At 38.3% G+C, this 25,139-nt stretch overlaps 1 protein-coding gene across 1 annotated transcript in view; it reads left to right on the forward strand.

Moving 5' to 3' along the window:
- Nucleotides 1-25,139, forward strand: part of LRRC75A (leucine rich repeat containing 75A) — a 163,192-nt gene that overhangs the window by 79,772 nt on the left and 58,281 nt on the right. Inside the window, exon 3 of the mRNA XM_072430082.1 lies at nt 14,581-14,693. Coding sequence (XP_072286183.1) covers nt 14,581-14,693 — 113 coding nt within the window. The remainder of the gene's footprint in view (nt 1-14,580; nt 14,694-25,139) is intronic.

Raw genomic sequence — 25,139 nt, forward strand, 5'->3', positions numbered from 1 at the left:
TTCTATAGCCGCTTCGCTTTGCTACCCTACCCATAGCTCTGCGGTGTCATTAATAGGATGGGGAGCGGGGGCTGCATGGGTGAACTTATAAAAAAAAATCTATTTTACTTTATTACTGCTCTAACTCTGTGGTCACATAGGTGTTTGAGTAGTGTCAGAATTCCAGCATGGGGCATGTTTTGAGATGCAGAGTTGAGAATCCTTAGATAAAAAACAATCTATAATTGTGGCCAAAAACACCAAATCCAACTTCTCAACAAGACAAACAGCCAGTTGTCATTATTATTAGTAGAATTTATTTCAAGACATATGGAGCTCCCCCCTTTTACTGGGTAATACATTTAGCATTTCACAAAGTCTTTGCTAAAATATTCCCTTCATGCCATCAGTCTGTTTGTTTTATAATTCTGAATGGAAAGAAACCCTTCAGCACACTTTTCTCCACATACCGTTCAGCTTTTCAGAAATAAGATTTGATGCCTAGAGCCAGGGAGTAAAGTGCCACATATTGAAAGCTGATTTACCCGCTAACGTGGAACGAATCAGAGGTTTAGCAAGAGGCACCTAGCAGCAAGCAACATTAAGTTGATATATCCAGATGGAAGACCCTAAAATCTTATCTTGCACAATAAATAATTGATAGGATGTTATGCTTTTTTTCATTTGCATATAGCATACCTTTCTATTCTCAGAGGATGAAGCGTGTCCTTCTGCTAATATTCAAGCTGTGCTTTCATCAGCAACTAGTCACTATGCAGATTTGTATGAGAGAAACTGAATGCAGATTTCATGCACTGAATGAACAATCGATGAATTTTCCTTAACACACCGACATTTTCATATAAAAAGTTCCGCAATTTGTGTGCTTGGCACATCAGAGATAACAGTTTCAGAAGATAACATGACACGCACCAATGGGTTTTGTCACAGCAAATACAGTAAATAAATTCACTTTCTCACAATTATTTTTGTGCTTGAACTGTTATCGGAGACATTGACCAATTATAATACATAGTAGGAAAGGATGCATTGTCAGATTGTGCCACCATACTTTGGGAGGAATACCATATTGCCAAATCTCTTCTTTGTCTAAAGTGATCTTATGGTTTCCTAAATCAACTTTCTGCAAGAATAACAGGTGAAGAGCCCATGCATGCTGATGCACTTCAGTAAGGCAGGTAAAATGTGTGTTTTGCCATACCACATGTTTATGGCTGCAGCATGTTGCAGTGCTATTGGTATTTCACAGGACTTGCATGGCACAGATTTCTTTAGGGAACGATGACAAACCTTTTAAACATTGGAAGATCCAGGTCTGTGAAAGCTGCTTTGAGATGCACAAAATAGGCTGCCTTACCACTAGTACATTAATAGTGGTAAACATGATTATGTAAATCATGGGCAGCATGGTTGACTCAGTTGTTAGCACTCTTGCCTTTGTAGTGCCAAGTCCCAGGTTCGAATCTCGGTCAGGACACAGTGGGCAAGGAGTTTTTCTCATCATGTTTATGTGGGTTTCCTCCAAGCACTCCGGTTTTCTTCTACATCCAAAGAATGCAATTAGGTTAATTGGCTTCCCCTCAAAACCTACCTTTTGAGTGTGTTAATGACAAATGACTATGGTAGGTACATTAGATAAGTGTGTATGGGTCTTAAAAAGTGCATCTCACCGCAGTAAATTCTGTGGCCAGTTTATCCAGAAACTTGGTAAGTTTCTTCCTATTTTTGGGACAAATAGACATGCAACTGGTTTGCTTCAAAGACTGAAATGTCCTGCACTGACCCCACCATACTGGAAACCTTCTGATATAGCATATGATATATGAATGATATATTATCTGTAGAATATAAGCATGTATCTATTTAAAACAACATTTGGAAAACTACTTTTAATATACTTTGTATGCATACAGGCACTTTAACTTCATGAATGGTAAAACCAACCTTACCCCTCTACAAAGCTGTATTGATTCTAAAATGTTGGCCTTGCAGTCAGAGTAGTCAGGGGAAGTTGGAACCAAAGCACAGGCTCAGTTCAGCTACTAAAATGGACCATAAAATATTCGACCTTGTAGGAAGTAAGCAAAGTTGCAGTATTTTTAGACTCAGCAATTGCATGGTTCCATAACGGAAACATAACTTAGACATAACTAGGACAAACAGATTCAACAAGAGGAAAACTATATAAAATATGTTCAGCAGTATGTGTAGTGAGTTCTTTGGAATCTTCGTTCATTTGGGAAACACAAGATGGCACTTGCAGAAAATCAGCAGAACCTAGTGGTGATCTCACCTGAATTGAGTGGCAGTGATGGTACACAAGGGGAAATGCACAAAGATTCCCTATCCTAATAATATAATTTCCCTAATAAGAAACCAGTATTTACAGATTATGGCAGGACCCTATTTTGGAAGTACTGTGTTTTTTAATTAGGTTATAGGAAACAGAGATTCTGTCATCATTAGAAGGTAATCAAGTTTACCAATGCATGAACACCTTTAGAATTAAATCAAACTATTTTTTGTTCCCCCACCAATCAGTAACAATTCCAAGTACTGTTGGGTAACATACTTTTCTATTGCAGATGCTGCTGGAGTGATGAATGAGTTAATCACAGACACACCACTGAGATTAGCGACTGTAAAAGAAGCATTAATTTATTTTATCCTTGTTCCTGTCTGTGGTGACTCAGAGCCTCAGATTTCTTGGTTTAATTTTAACCTGTCTGTGATGGTGCTGTGTCTGTGACAGACGATGCTTCTCTAAGTGAGTCGACAATATTTGTGATGTAGAAGAGCACAGAGGGGTGATCTGTGAGCTGGAGTGGGGTTGTAGTGGCACCCACAATACAATCTGTATTTGTAGTATGATAATTATAATTATTTACTGGTGTATTATTTACTGGGTGTAAGTGAATCAGTCCCCCACCCCCAGGTTCTATGCTTTTAAAAACATGATGTTATGACCCCAGCCAAGCTGTAAACTAGTCCTAAAGGCTCTACCCATCTTTTGCTGGGATAAAATTTGCATGTGCAGTACATTTTTCAGCTATGTGAAGCCACCATTTACTTTTTCAGGTTGAATTGCCTCTGCAGTTTTATATTGTGCCCACCCAGCAAGCCCCTTTACCCAGTCACATTGTCTGACACAGTCTCCACTCTAATCTCTCTTTTCTGCACTCCAATCAAATAAATGAGAGGTACCATGCTAAATACAGCCCAATGTGAGTCTATAAAATGTGCAGAACACATGTAGGTCATCTGGTTCTGGTTAATTCTGAGGCTATGTACAGTTTATCCACAGGAGAAAAGGATGAATCTCCTTTATTAGGTACTTACTATGGACTACCACAGTCAGCCTTCAGAAAGGAGAGCTCTGTTTGAGGGAATCTTGACGGTGATTAACCAGGAGATCACACACATATGTTTAGGTTAATGGGTAAATGTCCCTTTTAGTTTATTTGCAGACAAGATAGTGGTAAATGTCCAATGACCTTGCGGATAAACAGTAGAAAAAAATGTCCAATGACTGAGCAAATAACAATGTTGGTAAACGTCCAATGACTGAGCAAATAACAATGCTGGTAAATGTCCAATGACTTTGCTGATTACAGTGGTGAAAATAGATTACAGACAAACCTTGGAAGTTGTACACGGATGATCAGATGGAGAGCGGAGGATGCATGAGTAGCGAGGAGCAGGAAACAAGAATCAGGGGCAGGAACCAGGATCAGGAACCAAGAATCAGGAGCAGGAACCAGGAATCAGGAAACAGGAAGTTGTCACGATCAATCTGCACTGGAAGGAAATCATGGAGCCTTCATATAGTGCCGTCTTAGTCTCTGATTGGAGCTCACACTGGGCATGTACAGATTAAGGATACACACTGAGCATGTGCAATAAGGTTCATTTAGACAGGTTTTTAGGTTTGTGAAATTGCCCACCCCTTAAGGGCGGCCTCTTGACTTGGTTTCTCTGGATGCTGCCGGTGAAAGTCATTCACTAACCAGGTGGCATGTAATGATGTCGCAGGTTCCCATGAGCTTTCCTCCAGTGTAAACCCTTTCCATTTGATAAGGTATTGTATGCCTCTTCTTTGAGAGTCCAGTATTCTCTCCACCTCAAATTCCTCCACTCCATCCAAGTAAATAGGTAGAGGTTCTGACGTTTGGACTCTGCCCGGCTTCACCTGCTTTAACATAGAGACATGAAAAACAGGGTGCACTTTTATGGTGCGTGGAAGGAGTAATTGCTGGGCCACTGGGTTGATCTGCTTCATGATAGAAAATGGACCCACGACCTTGGGACCCAACTTCTTGGAGGGGCAATGTAACCCAGGGTGGGCACTAGAGAGCCAGACTTTATCCCCGACCTTGAAATTAGGGTGAGGTCACCAGTGTCTGCATTCTTCTTGTGCCATTTTTAAGTTCTGCAGAAGTTCCTGATGAACATGCTTCAGTTCTGAAGTTAACTCTTGTACTGCTGGAACAGATAGAGTAGGCGTTGGGTCAGGAAACATGTTTGGGTGATACCTGAAATTGGCGAAGAAGGGAGACATCTTGGTAGAGGTGTGCATTGCATTGTTAAGAGCAAATCCAGCTAAAGATAGCAGACGCACCCAGTTGTCTTGAAGAGATGAGCAGTAGCAGCGGAGGTACTGCTCCAGTACCTGATTAATGCCCTCTGTTTGGCCATTGGATTGAGGATGATAGGCCGATGAGAATGCCACATCGATGTGGAGCCTCTTGCACAGTTGAACCCAGAATTTAGCTGTAAATTGTGAACCTCGATCCGACACAATCTGCTGTGGAAAGCCAAGAAGATGAAAAATCTCCTTGTTGAACTCCTGGTGAGGTCAGGAGCCGAGGGTAATCCCTTGAGGGGAATGAAGTGACTCTGTTTTGTGAAACGATCAACCATTACTAAGATGGTGGTACATCCTTCTGATGGGGGAAGTTCTACTATAAAGTCCATAGAGATGTTATCCAACGGTCGGTCGGGTATTGGTAGGGGGTCTCAGGAGCCCCATGGGTAGTGCTGTTTGACCTTTGCTTCTAGCACAGACGTCACATCCTTGGTATAATCCTTGTTTAAAGTAGGCCACCAGAACGTGCGGCGTTAGTTTAATAGTCTTAAGGGAACTGAAGTGTCCAGCCATGGGATAGGCATGCATGATTTGAAGGACAGGAGTCTGTAAGGGAACTAGAACAAAATTTTTTCCTTGATGTAACAGAAAACCTTCTTCTTGAGTCAAGAGTTCCGGTCTATGGCGATGCCTTGAGCCGAGATATCCAAGCATTCTCTGTACACCTCTGGGAGTAATGCTTCCTGTTCCGAAGACAAGGTGGCCGCGACTAAGGATTCTTGGTCTCCCGGAAACAGTTCTGCTGGCAAAACTTAGAAGAAAAAGAAATGGTACCTTTACACCAGTGGATATCAGGATCATGGATCTGCAGCCAAGATAGTCCCAAAATAACTGGAAATATTAGTGAGTGTAGCAAGTCAAAGGATAAGTGCTCATGATGCCCCGAAGGGGTATGTACCTGTATTGGAGTGGTACAAGTGGTAATTTGCCCGGTACGGGGAGTGGAACTGTCAGCCAATGAAAAAGCAATAGGAAGGTTTCTTTCTTGAACTGGGATTCTTTGAGCGTGGGCGAATCGTATGTCCATGAAACAGTGAGTTGCACCGGAATCAATAATTGCGTTGGTCTCGGCGAGCCCTCCTGGCCACTAAAGAATAAGAGAGATGGATATAAACATCTTTCCCACAGTTTGAAGAAAATGATTATGGTGATAAACTAGGTGACGACAATGATGAAGAGTTTGAAATTGAAGAGGTCTCTGTTCGTAAGGGATTTGATCAGCATGAGTTGAATAATTTGGCACGTGATTTGGGACTATCGAAGAAGGCTTCAGAACTCCTAGCATCAAGAATGCGTGAGAAAACTTACTTGAAAAAGGAACAAAGGTACCATACTTTCGAACCAGAGAAATTGCATTTCTGCAGTAGTTTAGAACGGACAGTGGCTCTGTGTATTGCCATAACATACCTGGTTTAATGGGGGAATTGGTAATTCCAATCTTTAACTCAACCGAATGGTGACTATTCATCGATAGCTCAAAGCGGAGCATAAAGTGTGTCCTACTTCACAATGGCAATATATTTGGGTCAGTCCCAATAAGCTATTGAGTTTCTCTTTGTGAAGAATATGCAGACATACAGAGAGTTATTGAGTTGTTACAATATCACCAACACAATTGGGTCATCTGTGTTGACTTCACTGTTGATAACAGTATCCCTGTTATCTCTCTGTGCATGTGTGACAGCAGAGCTCGTGAGAGGCATTGAGTGGAAAGGAATTGGCCTCCAAGATCTGCCCCAAAACCAGGTGATCCAAACATTCTACATGAGCCACTTGTTGATAGAAAGAATATTATATTCCCGCCTCTGCACATGGTGCTGTTGAAGCAGTTCGTTAAAGCTTTGCCACCTGAAGGAGACTGTTTCAAGTACCTAATTTTGGCAATTACTAGCCTGTCATTTGAAAAAATAAAGGCCGGTGTGTTTGATGGTCTACAGATTCGGCAGCTCATCAAAAATGAACATTTTATCAGGACAATGTCAGAAGTCGAAAAGAATGCTTGATTATCATTCAAAGCTATTGTCAAGGACTTTCTTGGAAACACAGGAGCAAATAATTACCGTATTTTTCGGACCATAAGACGCACTGGACCATAAGACGCACCAGTTTTTAGAGAAGGGAAATGAAGAAAAAAAAAGATTCTGAAACTAATAGCGTCCTAAAATATTTTATGTGCATTAAAAACCAACAGCACAGTCATAAACACATGTAATAAACCCTGTAAACAGCAGCATTTAGAACCATTATTAACAAATAAAGTCAGCAAAAGACAAAATTACTGTAAAACACAATAACGATAGACTTCAGTAATAAAATAGTTTGTGTTGTATATGTGTGTGCTTTCACTGTGTTTGTGTTGTGTATATGTGATTTTACTATGTGTGCTGTACCTCACTGAAGATCCTGGTGAAGAGTGATCTTCAGTGAGGTTCAGCACGCTATTCAGGGAACACTCTCAGCATGATTGGCTGGAGAATTCTCCCAGCATTCCTGCTCCCAGCATGACTTTGTCAGCCAATCATGCTGAGAGTGGGAGGACGCCGGGAGCAAGATACAAGAGTGACAGGAGTCACAGTCACTATGACTGGGCAGGCTAGTGCAGCGCTGCCTGGCGCGGTCCATACCCGTGCTCAAGCTCACCGCTCCGGGCACAGAGGGAGAGGAATGGACTGTGGAGAGACAGCCCGGGCAAGCTGTGAGGCGGCCGCGGTCCAGACCCGTGCTCACCGCTCCGGGCACAGAGGGAGAGGAATGGACTGTGGAGAGACGGCCCGGGCAAGCTGTGAGGCGGCCGCGGTCTAGACCCGTGCTCACCGCACCAGGCACAGAGGAACAGAGGAGAGACAAGTAAGAAACATATGTTTAGGCTACATTTGGACCATAAGACGCAGGGACTTTTTCCCCCCACTTCTGGGGGAAAAAAAGTGCATCTTATGGTCCGAAAAATACGGTACACAGAAATTGTCCAGAAACTCTTGGAGAGCTACAAAATGCTTGTTTGCAATATGAGCGTCAAGGTGCATTTTCTGCATAGCATCTTTCTAACTTCCTGGAGCAGTCAGTGATGAGCAAGGTGAATGATTCCACCAAGATTTGAAGGTCATGGAAGGACTTTATCAGGGTAGATGGGATGTAGATATGATGGCTGACTATTGTTAGAGCATTCGGCGGGACTGTCCTAACACTGAACACTCCAGGAAAAGCTATAAGCTTACATTTTTAACTTTACCGTTTACCCGATTAATTTTCAAATGTTTTACTGTAAAAAAAATGTCATAGAGTAACAATAAATCCTTTGTATGAACAAAAGAAATTTAAATGTATGTAAAATTTGTATGTTTTTTGACAAAAATGGAGGGTACCCTGTATCGCAAAACTGGATGTGATAGCAAAAAACTGGTGTCATTTCTGGATTCACCACCAAAAATTAGTAGAACACAAGTGTAGGATCTAACTCAACAAAAAATGCGTTCCCCAGTGTAATAGAAGTTTAGAGAAGGTACAGCCATCTTCAAATTCTTGCAATTTTGGCACCCAGTGCTGTTGTGGGCAGAAGGGCATTTGCTTAAACTAAACAAAAACGGTCCAATGGTAGACTTGTTGGGTGACTTGTATTTCCACAAATTGAGCTCTATAAACACAAATAACAATAACAATTAAGATATGGTCTTTTTACTTACTGTAAGTTGTAAGATAACATTGTTTAAACATATACAAAGAGTGCTTTTGCCTTCATTTCAATCCAAGTCTTCTGAAAAAAGCCTGGAATTCTATAGAGGTAACATACATTAATTACATACATTTCTACCTTTACTCCCCTGAAAAGCTTGCCACATTTCATCTGGGATTAAAATGCTCTCAGGATTTCTATCGGGTACATTAGCGTTATCATTTTCTGGGTGCCTTGAATCTTAAAGCTGCCCTAGGGAAAAATATATGGTGTTAATAAATGAATATTCAGTGAAGTGCACAGTGCATGTAATACATTTTTACTCAGCATGTGCCCCCATATGTTCATTTTTGCACTGTTTCATAAGAAGTTATCAGGCTGTCTTGTGGAAAAAAATAGTTGACACCAGCAGTCTCCTAGAATATCGATAATCAGTAACTGCAGTAATTAGTGGTGAAGAGAATGTGTATTCTACACACTATTGACTAAGCTGTGTTTTTTTTATAATGCCCGTTCCTATTTAAAGCACTGAGTGGGAGAAGTAACCACATTACTTCCTTTTATTGATCATTGTGGGGTTACAATAATTGTCTACAAGAAATGGATAGGCAAATTATATATATTTTGTTTTCTTTTGTGCCTATAAGGGTCAGTCTGTATTGAGTTGTGGTTTTTGAGCAACTCTGGATGTGAAGCATATATGTGAATTGAACCCAACTACATCAAACAATATTATAATAATATATAACATCAAAGTAATGTGCAACTTGGGTATCAAGTACAGTAAACTTTCTTTATAAATATTTTTCAAATAATAAATAACAGTAATGTAAACGTTACAGGAACAGGGCAACAAGGAAAGCAATGTGACATTGACTTAATATATATCCAGCAAACAATTCAAATATATAATACAATATAAAATCAAATCTTCATAATTCAAATCACATATAACAAGGCTAATAGAAAAACCTATCAAGACATGTTCAACAGCAGCCCAAGGCACTGGGCCTGTTTTTTAAAGCTCCCCAAGGCAGGGGAGAATACACTTTCTTTAATGAACCCAGGTGATCCAGCAAACCTGGAATGGATTTCGTTAAAGTAATTTGCTATTTGTTAGCAAATGTTTTCAATCCTGGACCAGATTCATTCCAGGTTTGCTCAATTACCCAGCTTTACTGGTCAAAGTGTATCCTCTCCAGCCTTGGAAAGCTTTAATAAATTAGACCCATTGAGTTGGGGGACTGATGAGAAGGGGAAACAGGAAGGAGGTAGGTGAAGGTATTGGGAAAAAGGGACATAGAGGTGATATAGAGGGAAGATCTTACCCAAAATTATGGATTAAAAATGTTTACCGAAAAAAAAAAAATGAAAACGAGTGAGAGCACGCTGTAGCCTAAGAGCTTGCAGTAAACTTTATAAAAAAAGTTAGGTAGCCAACAAAATCCATGTGCATTGGTGGTGCATGCCAAAGTTGGCATAATCCAAGCCCAGCCATTTTGCTTATAGTTTTATGTACCTTTATAATATATTTTGCCAGTTACCTTAGTGACAAAATTTTTTGAGGCTTTAATAATGTCATTGGATATGAAATAATCTGGTCAATGAAAAATCTTCTGTTCATAAGTAGGCCAATCAAAGCACAATTAGCTGTCAAAAACATTTACCAAAAATTGTGTAATAGGCACGCTTCTATAACACTCTATTAGAATTCAGTCTGATATCATGGACCTGTTGGTTAAAACAGGACAAATGTAACAATCTGTTTGTTCCGGCTCTGTAAAATCTCTCTTTACAAAAAAATGCAAAGAAAGGGCTAAAATCCACCGAATGTCACTCCTTGTCCAATCTATTTTTGGCCACTGAGGCAGTCCTAGTGGAAGTTAGGAAGACTTAGTTATGATGTCAGGGAATGTTATTTGCCAGTAACTAAACTGAAACTGAACTGTAGATGGGCACAGAAGAAGGTTTTCTGGCTGGTAAAGTTATTAGGAAGCACCTTTGGGTTTCTGGTTATAGGCAAAGCTTTATATTTTATAAATGTAAAATAGAATACAGAGTTCTTCTTCAATCTGAGTCAATGTCATAGGGCCTGATTTAATGAAGCACTCCAAAACTGGAGAAGATACACTATAATCGGTGGACCTGGGTGATCCAGCAAACATGGAATGGATTTCTTAAAAGTCATTTGCTAGCAAATGTTTTCAATGCTGGACCAGATCCATTCCAGGTTTGCTGGGTCACCCAAGTTTACTGATGAAGTGTGTCCTCTCCAGTCTGGGAGAGGTTTAATACATCAGACTGCCATAATATTTGGTATTGTAACTTTTTGTGTAATAAGCAAATCATTTATATACACACCCATAATGGTTTAAAAAAAAATAATAGATATTTATTTAACATTAAGCAAAACAACAAGTAGAGGAGATCTGTTTATTATAAAGTAGAGCGATTTTAAGTTTGACCTTCCCAAATACGGCACCGTTATATTAAATATATGCAACATTCCCCTGGCTGTGCCTCAGGAACCATAGCTTGTGTGTAAATGTGACCTCTGTACATGCAGCAAACTAATGCTGTTTATTATTATTAGTCTACAAGGAAAGGGGAAAAATATTTTTTTCCCCAATAAAAAAAAATGATGAAAGTGGATTCCAAAGCACTGTAGGTTAATTAAAAAGAGAAACTACAAGAACCACTTTGCTGCTTGCTTTAAGGAACTTTATATTGTGAAATTTAGACCACTGGTAAGTCCTCTTATATGGACAAGTCTTTGGGATAAATCACTAAACTGTGTAAACAAGTTTCTTTTATTCAGCAAACTGAAATTCTTGTGAAAATCAGCTTCAAAGCACACCTACTGACTTTAAAAGAACAATGCAAATATTAATATGACATATATATTTACCTACGTATTTTTTATTTTATATTTTTAGTCTGATCATAATAAAGAAATGTACAAAACCTCTACACATTCACTTTAAGAAGGTATAAGCTGTGTTTTAATGGAGGAAATCCCTCCTGCACTTTGCTGTACAATACCGTTATCGGCTCTGTAACAGCGGAGAGCCTAATAGATTCTTTTGTGTAAAAGTGATGAGATTCCAGGTTATTCAGTCAGGAAGCACAGTGGATTGTATTAAATATTGTACACAACAATACCGCATACTGAAATTATAAAGATTATAATACCAATAGCTGCTAGTAGATAAAATTGAATTACTCAGAATAATAGATGAAATAAATCATGAATGATGATGATAACATAGACCGCACAACACAATGTATATATTCCTGCAAGTTACATAAAATTATGTGTTGAAATAATTTTTTATTCCTTGAGTTTGCACTTTTGTGACTTCATGATTGGATTATTTTATTACCAAATACTCATGTGCAATTCTGTGTCTTTGTTCTAGGTTTAGCCCACTTCCCCCATGTTCTTATAACTCATCAGTATTACCAGCTCATTCTTACTTCTGTTTGATAGCTAGAGGAAACCTGTTAATAATTGGCAATGTGCAGTATGGTGGCTGAGTGGTTATCACTCTGGCCTTTCCAACACTAGGTCCCAGGTTTGAATCCCAGAACACTATCTGCATGGAGTTTGTATGTTCTCCCTGAGTTTGCATGGGTTTCCTCCCACATCCCAAAAAACATTCAGGTTAATTGGCTTTCCCTCAAAAATTGTCCTTAGACTACATTAGTGACATATGACTATGGTAGGGAGGTTAGGTTGTGAGCCCATTGGAGGGACAGCTAGTTACATGGCTATGGACTTTGTACAGCGCTGTGTCAGTGCTATATAAATACTGTGTAATAATTGTTCTGTTATAACTGGTATAATAAATTAGCTCAAGGCATATAGAAGTACCTAAAATACCTACATACAAGATTCTGGGTCATACTTATGGGGCACCCTGGGTACCATTTAAAATCTTATTGAACTAATGCATGCATGGTGTGCTATTGTGAAACGCAGTAATGATTATGTTACGAACAGGCCTGAAAGTTGTTATTGAAAGACAAATAGAGAGGCATAGACAAAGACAGCTAGATCTCACCTTAGGTCAAGCTGAGGTTTCCACAAATGAAGTTTTTATTTTCAGAGACTCTTGGGAGGTAAATTATTGGGTACAGTTTGTACCGTATGGACACAACCCACCCAATCTCCCATCGCAGGCTCAGACCTGGTTCTAATATCATGACGTCATTCTGGGTGAAGTTTCTTCCCCTTTGAGTGACACACGGCTCCCCTGACATGCGCAATCCGGAGCCTGTTGATTTAGTGGTCTGCAAGGTCCAAAAGGTTGGCTGGTCTAGACCATATAGACTAAATAAAAGATAACACTTCAGCATGAGCAGTTGCTGGATCTATTTCAGTATCTTTTTCACTTTACTTTACTATTGTACAAAGCATAAGATGTTTTCTGGGTCCCTTCATTTTAGTGCAATCAGCCATGAAGTTTTAATTGAACTTTTAATTTACTGATGAGCTCAATGAAATGGAAATTCCACATGGACTGCAATTTAAAGGACTAAGGACTTAGGCATGGTATCAGAACCTATTTTGTAAGATGGCCAACATTTGTATTGCACTTTTCATCTACAGGATTTAAAGAGCTTGGTTATATTGTTTTAGTGAAAACCCACACACAAGCATCTTAACCACTGTGCAGTCATCATTTATACTTTACAAGCCATTCTGCACTACAAAATGCTGTCTTAGTGTAATACAGTTAAATAGTGTTAAAGCCTTTTTCCACTTTGGACAGTGAAATTTAAAATTGACCCCCAGCATGTAAAAATTAAAGAACAACTTCAGGTGTGTTCCCCTGTTTTTGTCCAGTGCTGCCCCTGTCTGCTCAGTGATTCATTGTCTTCCTAGTTGAATAACACTCAGCATCAAATTACTTTCTGTGGTCCCAGGGTGTCAAAATTGCGCACTGCACTGACATGGGAGTGCTGCAGAGAGTAGTGCCACTTTCATGCCTTAAGTATAGACACTTTCAGTTACGGTGTGTACACATTGATATTGATCTGTACTAACAGGCATGTTTGTGACAAAATGCCCACAATGCCTTTGTACAGACCCCTTACACATTTATTCTTTTTTTATGTAGTAAGCAGAAAATTTAAATGATTTGCTAGTAGCTTGCAAGGCCCAGAACAATGAAACCTTGGATCAGGGGTAGGCAAACGCTGGCCTTTAGGCCAGATACCGCCTAGCCAGTAGTCCGTTCCAGGCTAAAGCCCCCCTGGTTGATCCGGCCTAATCCTGGCTGGCAGGGGTCAGCAACTCGTGGCTTTTGAGCCTCTTTGTTATGCTTTCCTTCCCTATTTACTGGGGCCGACGTTAACACTTCCGCCGCCAGGGTAAGGGGACATTCCCTCTCCTCCGTATGCATTGCTGAGGAGAGGGAATTCCTTTCAGGGATGTTCCCGCAGGGGGCGGAGCCATCAGTGCGGGACTTGAGAGAGAGACTGGCCTAGTGTGCCTTCTTGATCTCCCAAAATGGCCTAGTAGCCAAAAAAATTTGCTGACCCCTGCCTTAGATAATCAAGAACTGTCGGTGAAATGCAGTAAACTATCAAAACCAGTCAAACTTTTTCCTATTTTGAATAGAGCTGTGAAATGCTAGAACTCTCAGCACGTTGTTGCTGCTGTGCTCCCCTTTGGAATATTTGCTCTCACTTTCTCTTTTAATGTGAAATCCTTAATGTTAGCGTGTTCACCAGGACAGGAAGTAAAGGACTTTTCTCTTTTCCAGTGGGAAAAACTATCTCGTTTCAGGGTCTCTCCAAAACTATTTATCCAGGGTCATTTCCTGATCTATCCAAAACTTAGAATACTTGCTTTTGTTTATATCCATTTATGGGGAGTAGGAGAAGGCAAAGTGTGCCAACATTAAAGTGTATTGACGCCATACAGGGAATACTTTAGGATCAAGTTGATAATGCATTCTATTAGGTACCACTGCATATACCACAGGCTTTGGTTAAAAGAATAAAAGAGTTGACTATAAAATACACTAATCTGTGCAAAATGATACAAATACAAATCTTGTATCTCACTCACTGCACGGTCTGTAACCTCTGATATATTTTACGTATATCTCTGCATTTGCCATATTGGTCAGACGTTACCTTCTGGCTAGCTAGATTTAGAATACTAAAAACCATCCGGTATTTAATGAGACAAAATGAGCTCTCTATAGGGGAATCATACCTTATTGAATAAATGTACCTCTTCCTTCCGTTGCAGGAGGGAGATTCACTTGGGGCAATGGAGAAAGTGTGCAGACAGCTGACTTACCACCTCAGCCCTCACTCACAGTGGAAACGTCAAGGTATCGTGAAGCGAAAGCCGCAGGCCTGGTGAGTCACCTTTTTAGAAACAGCAAATTTTGACAGCTCATAGACTTGAACTTGATCTGAGAGATCGGCAAGTGTTTTCACTGAACAAGTTGCTTGTTTTTGCTGCCTCCTGCAGTCCTCACCGCTTGTTTTGTATACAGATGACCTGTTTTGAAAGCCCAGGGCTTTGATGTGACCCAGATGTTTTAATTTACCTTCATCAGCATTTTCTTCTTCTGCTTGTTCAGGTTCCTCTCTTGTCTGCATAATGTAATCGGGTCCCTTATATTTTTTTATTATTGCTTCTAACCTAAATGTAATAACTATTGTCCTGTTGTTCTACATCATCCAGTGGGATTTTGTTCCCTAAATAATGTCACAAAACACATCATTTTTTCTTGTCATAACTCGACTCGAGAAGATAGAAAAGGAAAAAATTGATTTGAATGCTTTGTTCTCACCAATGTCGCAGAATATCCTAAATTTTGTAGCGTAGAATTGTCACTTTGTAACATACATAATGCTACAAGGAGAGAATATGATGATAATAAAATTCTGTGGTGATTCAGATTTTTGCATCTCGAAAGACTGAGCTGAGCCTTCTTTACTAGTGAAACATAATATAGTTAGGTGAAGGTAAGAGAAAACTAGGACTAATGCACCATGACGTACGGTAAGGCAAAGTTAACTTGTGTTTGTGTAAAAAAATGTAAAGGTTGCTGTATAATATTGAATGTACCCTGACATTTAGTTCACTAGGTTCAGTCTTCACCACAACTCATTTTATTTCATATTTGGGGTTCTCAATCATTGGATTGCCTATATATCCCCATACATTACCAGTCCAATTCATAAGATACCAATATGAGTTCAAAAGATATCATCAATAGTTTGGGTTAATTTTGCATATAGAACCGAACAACTAAAAACATAGTTTATGTGAAAAATCTATTTATCATAACGCCAACTAGGTCAAGTTTTCTAAATCTAAAACAGAAATAAAGATAATTGTTTACATATACTATACAGAAAACTGCTCTGTATAAACTGTTGTGTCTTTAGGCATTTTTATGGTTGTTAATTTCTGGACAAAATTCAAGGATTAAGAGTTAAAAGAAAGTTACAAGGACTATTTTATCATATTACATATTGTCGTAAAGTTACTGACAATATTACTCTCTTGGCATCTGACACATTGAGCATGATTTAGTAAAGCTCTTCAAGGCTAAAAAAGATACACTTTCATCAGTAAATCTAGGTGATTCAGCAAACCTAGAAAAGACTTCTTCAAAGTAATTTGCTTTTTGCTAGCAAATGTTTTGAATCCTGGACCAAATCTATTCCATGTTTGCTGGATCACCTAGCTTCACTGATGAAAGTGTAACTTTCCTAGCCTTGGAGAGCTTTCATAAATCAGGCCTTTTAAGTCAATTTATCCACTTTGATCTCAAGTTCAATAATGCAATTATTATTATAATAATATTAAGTGATCCTGTACATATCCCCATTATTTGGTTAGCACACTACCAAGGGGTATAGATACACCTATAGAAGAGTATTTAGTAAGGCGGATCTCCTTACTTGCACCTTCTATATCAGCGGATGCCAACCGGTGGAGAAGATTTTGGGGGTCTGCGGCTCTGGTCGGTGGACCCCGCCGGGGGGATGCACTGGACCACGTTCCCCGTGCAAATCCCTGGTTCAGGGAAGTGGGCTGGCTGTGTTTCACGACACAACCCGCCCACTCTCTCATCGCAGGCTCAGATCTGTGATGGCAGAGTGGGTGGGGTTATGGAGTTATGACGTCACTTTGGGGGAGGTTCCTCCCCTTTAATTGACAACCAGCTCCCCGTGCATGCACGGTCAGGAGCGGGTAGTTTTAGTGGCCCGCGGGACCAAAAAGGTTGGCGACCGCTGTTCTATATTGCTGCTGCTATATCCATTTAGTGTTTACTGCTCTGTGATTTGATTTTTAAATCTTGTCTTCAACATTCTTGGCTGTTCATCATTACCTGTCTCCGGTTTAATTAGTTATCTTTATCTCTGTTCTGCTTCCACCAATCCTATTTTCATGTTTTCCGCATACCAGCTATTAAATTTGGTAACTGGCTGAAACTTGATGTGTATATTAACAGCCATTTACATTTACCTTCCATTGTCCCAGTATAAAAGACTACACCCTTTACTTATAATAGCTACACAGGATTGACAGCTCATTGCTTATTATTAGTATAAACTGAAAACACACTAAAAAAGGACAAATACATTTACACACTTTATTATACCTTGTTTTGTGCACTTCTCAGTAAGTTTGTCCCCATCTCTATGTACCTTAGATTTTAGTACATTTGCTCAACTGCAGCCTTTGCATTCAACTCTAGAACTTTTGATTTACCCCATCCGCACAAGTATTAAGTTTATAAAAAGCCCTTGAAGTATTTCACAAATGTAGCCTAACTGGGACAGAATAAATAAGCAAGCATTCTTCATGAACAGATTGTTATGTAAATTGTTTATAAATATTCACCTTTGTGTTGTGTTACTATTAAAGTAAGCACCAACTATTCAGTTGCAAATCCTACCTTTTGAAAGGCCTTGCATGTATATGTTCATGTTAAGAACTGATGTCTTGATAATTGGGGGACGTTTGTTGTAGTTGGAATAAACTCCTGTTGATGTCTTGGATTCAATTCTGAAACTGCAGCTGGCACCATGTCTGCCTCCATGATTTCTTGTTCTCTTAAATCTCCTGATCTTCACATTTTGGTTCCTTGCCACCATCTTGTCTAACTACTCATGTCCTTGTTTTAAGAAGCTATTTTCTGGTAGTTATTTTTTACCAGTCCACTGGCTTTCCTAAAATTGGGCATTTTATTTCCTGATAAATGCTGGCAGGAATGCACCTGTTATAATCACTCAGATTAGGGTGCTTTAAGAATGTTAATAATCAGCTTGGATCCCCTTTTTAAAATAAAACAAAAGTTTTTTGATTGAAAACGGCAGCGTTGACTCTTCTCTACACTGTTTTCCTTGCAGCATTTTAAGTGTTTCTAAATAACAGGTTAGGTATAAATGCTTAATACCATCTTTCTGCTATCAATATATTCTTTCTCGGCTCTGCACTGAAAAAGGTTTGAAACTTTGAATCATGGACTCATGTAAAGAGTTCTAAACAATATATATTGCTGCTAGTGTGTAAATTGCTTGAAGCTCATCATTCATTGAAATATTAATGGTACACCTGATTATAATGCCTATGGTACAGAATATGATGCCTTCTCCACAGCAACTAAATATCATTTGGAATAGCAACTGGTAATGTCAGAAAACAAGTCAGGTGAAAGTAGAATTATTTAACATATCCATTAGGACAAATATCTCCATGGTTGGGGTAAAGATGTTGGCATTGGGGGGTAAGCAATTTCAGAGTTTATTTTACTTGTAAGGCATAGCAACCTGCTTAAATAGGGAGTACCTGTATGCCTTAAATAAATACTGCAGATTGGATTGGATCCAAATGTTAAATGGATCCAATCCAATGTACAATATTTCTACCTATAGCCAATAATAGTAAACATGAACAATGTAAATGCACTCAGATTTTAGAGCTCCCTATAGCTGTCACCCACATTTTGCAACAGATCTTCCAGTAGTCTCTGGCTCCTCCAACAAGTAATTGTGTTGCAATGTGTTCTAACCTGCAATATTGGTAACAGGTCGTATGAAAAATGTAGTGGTCCGTGAAAACAATGTAAAAGCAGCAATGTAAGAGCAGAATGCAAGTCTATGGACATAATATCACCCATTTATGAGGTCTTTCTGTGTTTCATGCCACACTAGTCACTAGCAAAGGTATTACCTTCTCACAGGTCAGCCATGTATTTATTCTGCATTATGGAGAGTTTACTGGAGTGTGACATGATCATTTATCTCTGTAATAGGTGAAACCACTAACTGAAAAAATAATTCTGGTGAAAAGATCTCATAACTGAGACCTACAGAAATATAGGAACTTGTTGATGACCCTCTCCTCTAAATATTTTTGTTTGCATGGCTGTCTGTGGATTTAATACATTTTATTTTACAGCATTTCTAAACTGTATACTTGTTCCCCCATCTGTGATTCACAATGACATGACATGACAATGACGCGATGACAGCAGCATACTCAAAAAGACATCAGCAAATTCCTTCCATGAATTTCCGTCATAAATTTTCCTTTAATAAATAATCTGTTTATTAAAACAGTAATAGAAGTACTGGAAGTAAAATGTCCTTTTAGAACAACAGGTCCCAAGCTAAGATGTTATAGATTTTTTTGTTTTTGTGACTCCCTCCCCTTTATTCACAAACCTCAGTGTATTTCAGTCTGGCACGCCTCTTCATCTTTGTAGGATTTAATTAAAATTCCATGTTAAAATGGAATGTTCCCGTACATAGGCAGTATCAGACATCATCTGTAAGGTGAGATCTAGTGAACTACCGAGATTGTAACTTCTCTCTATTTTCCTTGGTAATTGCTTTTCTAATTACTTCTTGTCCTTTTTTTGAAGAACATAAACGAAAGTCAAACGACTTCCACTGTTAGCCATTTGAAAAGTAATTGCAGTTGCCTCTACCTATATGCTCAATAGTGGAGCTCTGAACATCCATCAAAGTCTAACTAGTACATATACCTATGCACCCACTATACACAAACCCCCAATATGTGTCAGGCATAAATGGACGAAGTGAAAAGGGCTGTGTCTGCAGTGAATGGGTTAGGTATGTAATGAGGCAAATGTAGGAGAGAGGAAAAAAGACAGGCTTTTGTAGGCAGTATTGTTTTTATGTGCGGCTTTTGGGCGCTCCTTCTATGCATTCCCGAGCATCTCGGGCGTGCGCAGAAGGAGCCTTTTTGCTCAAATTTGCTCAAATTTTTCATCCTACGTCACCCAATCTCGCACCTGGGTTGGGTGAAGTACGATGAAGAACCTGGAAGAGAAGACGAAGTTGGAGGCGCCTGGAGCGCCGGCCCTGGGACGAATGTAGGGACGATGTGGGACCCCCAGTGAACGGTCTACCCTGCGGGATTAAAGGTAAGTGTGTTTTTGTTTTTTTGAGTATAGTTCCTTTTTAATGATACATAAACCTGTGTTTAACATATCACACAGTATTAAGATAGCATTTGCAAGTTTTGTCTCGATTCCTTACGCGTTTCGCCCAAGACGCTTCTTCAGGGGATTAAGAGACCAAAGCTGATGTCTAGGTGGTGTTTGGTGACAGGAAAAACAATAGGTGAAGAGGTAGGCCTACTGGATATTCAAATGTTAGAATTTTTAAGGATGGCTGTGAATAAATATAAGTGTCTGTTTAGTTCAGTAGTACTTCCTATGGTGATTGTAGTAATAATTAATTATTACTATTCTATTTCACCAACAATATAAAAGAACAAACGCACAAAGTGCTATATAAACCATAGCGCTTTGTACATTTGTTTTTTTAAATTGCTTGTGAATAAAAATTGGATAAGCAATGTTTTTATAAAATATCCTTTTCATAATTGTTTACTTAACACCTGAAAAATCCCATATATATGTACTTTCACAACTTATACCTTAACAGGGATGCGGTGCTTATGTAAAAAAACTATCAGTTTATATAATATGTCACCAATCTATCACTGTCATCTTCTAGATATGTCAAACCTAATTTGACATCTGTCACGTCCCAGAGTTATATGTCTGCAGTCTGTGACAGTCCTCTCTAACTATAGTTACAATTATGAATTATGTGTTATACTTTGATAATGTCAGGGGACACCGATGAGACTCCCTATACGTTGTAAATTGACAACCTTTCCTATTAGCACTCCACTAATGATTGTATATATATAGATATATTTCAAAACCAATAGAAGAGTATAGGGATAACATTCCTGAAAAAGTCTTATTCTGCAAATTTTGCCAGTTCTTCATACAAGTTGAATTGTATTTTAATCTACTATTTTCCATTTTTTAAAATCATAGTTGTCAAAGGTGTCAGAAATAATTTTTCAGAGCATGTTCATCACTACTACAGATCTGGCATGCAAGATTTGTAAAGCCTGGAAATGCATATATTGTTTGACTCATCAAATGTTGGTTTATTGTATGAGTGTAAGTATAAATATTACAGGATTTGTTTTCCTTTTCATTTTATTTGGTATTTGTTTTTCTTTTTTTTGTGATTAAGTACAAATGTTTTTATGTCTGTAATTAGGGACTGTGCAGAAACTGGCAGAAATAGGTTAATTATGCCCTGTTGAAGTGCTTCTGGCTGTGACCTCTACACTATGACAAAGAAGGTAAGCTGTGTAATGAAATGTGATGAAAGGGTTGATCAAGGTCGAACAGAGGCAAAGTAACTGTAACTCCAGTGGAACAAAAGCCATAGTCATTTTAATATTATTAGGGGTTTGACAAACTCCTAAAAACAGTACTGGTTATCTGTAATTGTAGAATGTTATGCTACCATTAGTCAGTATACAAATTGATGTTAGATTTTTTTTTTTATTCATTATTGCATTACGTGCACGTTCATAAATTATGGATTGCATGCACATTTATACTGTCAGAGCAGGCATGTCAAGGGAATGAAGTATAATTCAGAAAACTTAGTCAGTATAAGTTCCATAAAGATAGCAGCATATTATTTGGTGTTTTTTTACCTTTTTGAAGCTCCTATATCTACAATTTCTGGTTGTGAGGGACTGCTAAATTTTTTTTGTTCCAATGGGCCTGATTTACTAATGCTCTCCAAGGCTGTAGAGGATACATATTCTTCATTGGAGCTGGCTGATAAAACAATCCTGGAATGGATTTGTTAGCAAGTGCTAGCAAATGTTTTGAATCCTGGACCAGATCCATTCCAGGTTTGCTGGATCACCCAGTTTTCCTGATGAAAGTGTATCCTCTCCAGTCTTGAAGAGCTTTAATAAATCAGGACCAATTTGTCCATATTAAAATGGGTCAGCGTGCCTAAATTTGACCCTGTTATGAATATATTGCTAAGGCACCTATGTGTGCTTCAATTTTTCCAGTGGAACTATAGTAATTTAGGAATAAAAGAAGCCTTCCTTTTGATGTGCTAGAGGTAAGTTGGTGTCAACTCCTACAAGCATTTTGTCGTTAACATAATTATATGTGCATTTTGGATCAGAGACGGTACACATTACCGTTCAAACTAGAGTCGCACAGCATGCATGAAGTTTAAATTGGTAAATTTAGATTGACTTCTGCTGATCAAATATTGTATATTATGACCTTATTTTCTTGCTGACAGCCCTGAACTTGGGTTTACTGAGTTATCAATTATATGAACTAACTTTAGTCTTCTGATTTTTTTGTAACTAAAATGTTAGAGGTTTTTCTGCACATGGTGATGTATTTATCAGTCACTTGTTGCCTTTATCATCAGCTCTTCTCTTGTATTTATTTATTATCCCTTATAGCTAATTTGTATTCATGACACTGCCAAGCTTGAGAACATTCCCAGCATTCCACATGCCAATGAGCTGTGAATTTTTATGCAGAGTGTATAGAATCATGTAAAAGATCAGAATTATTTTTACATTATGATACAGATTGATGGCATCTCAAAGTCATGGACATATAATACTTTGCTTGTATTTACAGACATGGGATTCAGAGGACAACTAGAGGCTTATTTATCAGCCATAGCAAAAAGTTTTCTATAAGTGCAGAATGTGGTAACCAATCACATTGTAGTTGACTTGTAGTAAAATCAGTAACTCAGACCTCATAGAACTCCTTTAAAATATCTGCAGCTACATCCAATTTTTTTCTGTATTGTACTGCATGGATTTATTATTATAAACTTGTATAAAATTATTATAAACTATTTTTTTAGCGCCAACATTTTACAAAGTTCATTGTCATGTCACCAGCTGTCCCTACCATGGGTATACTTCATTAACACAGTCTAAAGCCAATTTTAAGGGGAAGCCAATTAATTTATCTGCATGTTTTTGGTTTTGAGAGGAAACTGAAATGCACAAAGTAAACCCATGCAAAAATGGGGAGAAAATACAGGCACTTTGCAGATTGCATGCTGGGTGAGAATCAAACCTAGGATCCAGTGCTGCAAAGGCCAGAATGCTAACCTCTAATCCATTTCTGCTGCATTGAAGTTAGATGCATGTTACTGATAACTAGTTTATGATACATACAAAAGAAAAATTCATAAATACTTTTAAAATATTTGATTTTTGTTTTGGTCATTTTGCAAATTTTTTTTCAATTTATAAAGGTTCAAAATGGAAAGTTTCAACATCAAAGTCTAGTGTAAGGCTGCGTATACACGTCAGATAATCCTCGTCTGATAATTGCCTCAGGACTGATATTGGATGAGAATCTGATGTGTGTATAGCGTGCATTGTCCGTCGTTCCGTCATCCATTCTGGAGCATCCACAAATGACAAACGAGGAATGATCGTAATGAAGGTGAAGGGAAGATAGTGCAGGTCTCCCTTATAAATGAATCAAGCAAGTGATTCTATCCAATTAAAACTAAAGTGCAACTAAAGTGCACCCATACTATTTTCGTTCCTGCATCAATTCATCTTAGTATTATTCAAAAGAATGTATCCACATCGCCTCTAAGTCTGAAGTATTCCAAGTTCAATATAATAGCATTAAAAGGTATGATTGAACTTGGAAATAAGTATAGTTTGATTTTGTCCTTTATCATTATTCTAACATTCCCATACCTTTATATAGATAAACCACTGTGTCATATTCCTCTCACTTACATCTTGAAAGACTGAAGTTCAAACATCAGGTAAACACGGTTTAGTAAGGTTTTGGTAAGTTTCTCCTTTTTTCGCTTTACATTCATAAATAGAAACCAAATTCCTATCAACCTTTTATTATATTATGCTTTGATAATGACGACTGTTAATGTTTTTGATTGTTTACTATAATCATACATTTTAATTTATTGATATGATTACCTTTTAGCTTGCTATTCTGTTTCCCATTATCCTCTAAGCAGCCTCTCTAGGCGAAACGCGTCGGGCGGGAGACCTATGTATGTTTTTTTTTTTTTTACCTACACCTCTAAGTATATGTAATAGCAATATCAGCCCAATTGCCACTTTTGTAATACCGCTTAGTAACTGTAACAGTACTTGTATACACTTTGATGTTGTTATTTGTATTTTATAAATCAAGTAACGATTTTTTTAATACTTCTTAAGATAGTGCCATTTAAAATCCTTTCTTTTGCTACTTTTCTCTCTTCTAATATTATACTCAATAATATAGGCTTGGCACATACCGATCATATTGGTTTTTTGTAAATTCTCCCTTTATGGGACCCCCTTAAATATCGAATATAGATCATCACTTCTTCTAGTCACTTATCATCAGTTTTAAAAGTGGTGATAAACAGCCGTAGACTTAAGGTGCGTACACACTTCCAATTTTTATCGTTCCAATCGAACGGCGAACGATCGATTGGGCAAAAAATCGTTCGTAAAAAAGTAACCAACGACGCCGACGAACGAGGAAANTCGNTGGAAACGAACGACCGGACCGGCGGATCGGATTGGACGACGATCGTTGAACATCGTTCGTGTGTACGGTCGTTCGTTGATCGTCCATGTTCAGAGCATGCGTAATGAACGAACGTTCGTTCACTTTCCTGTCGTGCACATAGTTCCTCTATCGCTCAAACGATCGTATCTATTGTGTGTACAATATCTACGAACGATCGTGTCGTTATCTCTATGTGCAGGATCGGTGCTATACGATCGTTCGTATATATCGTGCAGGATCGTTCGTCGTTCATTTTCCAACGATAATAATTGGAAGTGTGTACGTAGCTTTACTTTGTTTTTTTTTCCCCAAACACCTCATTTGCTACTTTACCACTTATCACCAACCTAGACAATGATATAAAAGTGGTGTTCAGTAGAAGAGCCAGTAGATAAAAGTGTCTAAATGGGGCATATAGAAAAACGGTTTCTTTAGAAATGTTTCCCTTACAAAAAATGTACCCACTTCTAGCAGCTTTTCTAAAGTACCATTTTACTCCAACCTGCTAATTCCAAGCCTGCAACCTCTGGCTACTTGAAAGCTCTAAAACCTGATTTTTATAATTGTTTGGAAATAAAATATTATTACTCTATATACAATGTACTTTTCTATATTGTTTTAGGAAAGAGCATATAAGATTTTTAGAATTTCTTCATAAATGGCTTCTAAAAATGTGTCCAGATACAGGTAGTCCCTGGGTTACATATGAGATAGGGAGTCTAGGTTTCTTCTTAAGTTGAATTTGTATGTAAATCAGAACAGGTACATTATTTTATTAAATGTAATTAGGACAGATGTTTGTCTCAACATAATATTAGACAGCGTGGTGTGAGTTACTGTGTAAAATCCTCACTGTGAGTTAATCACAAACAAAGCAAAAAAAAAAAAA

This window comes from Pyxicephalus adspersus, chromosome 1, assembly GCF_032062135.1.
Source record: "Pyxicephalus adspersus chromosome 1, UCB_Pads_2.0, whole genome shotgun sequence".
Lineage (NCBI taxonomy): Eukaryota > Metazoa > Chordata > Amphibia > Anura > Pyxicephalidae > Pyxicephalus > Pyxicephalus adspersus.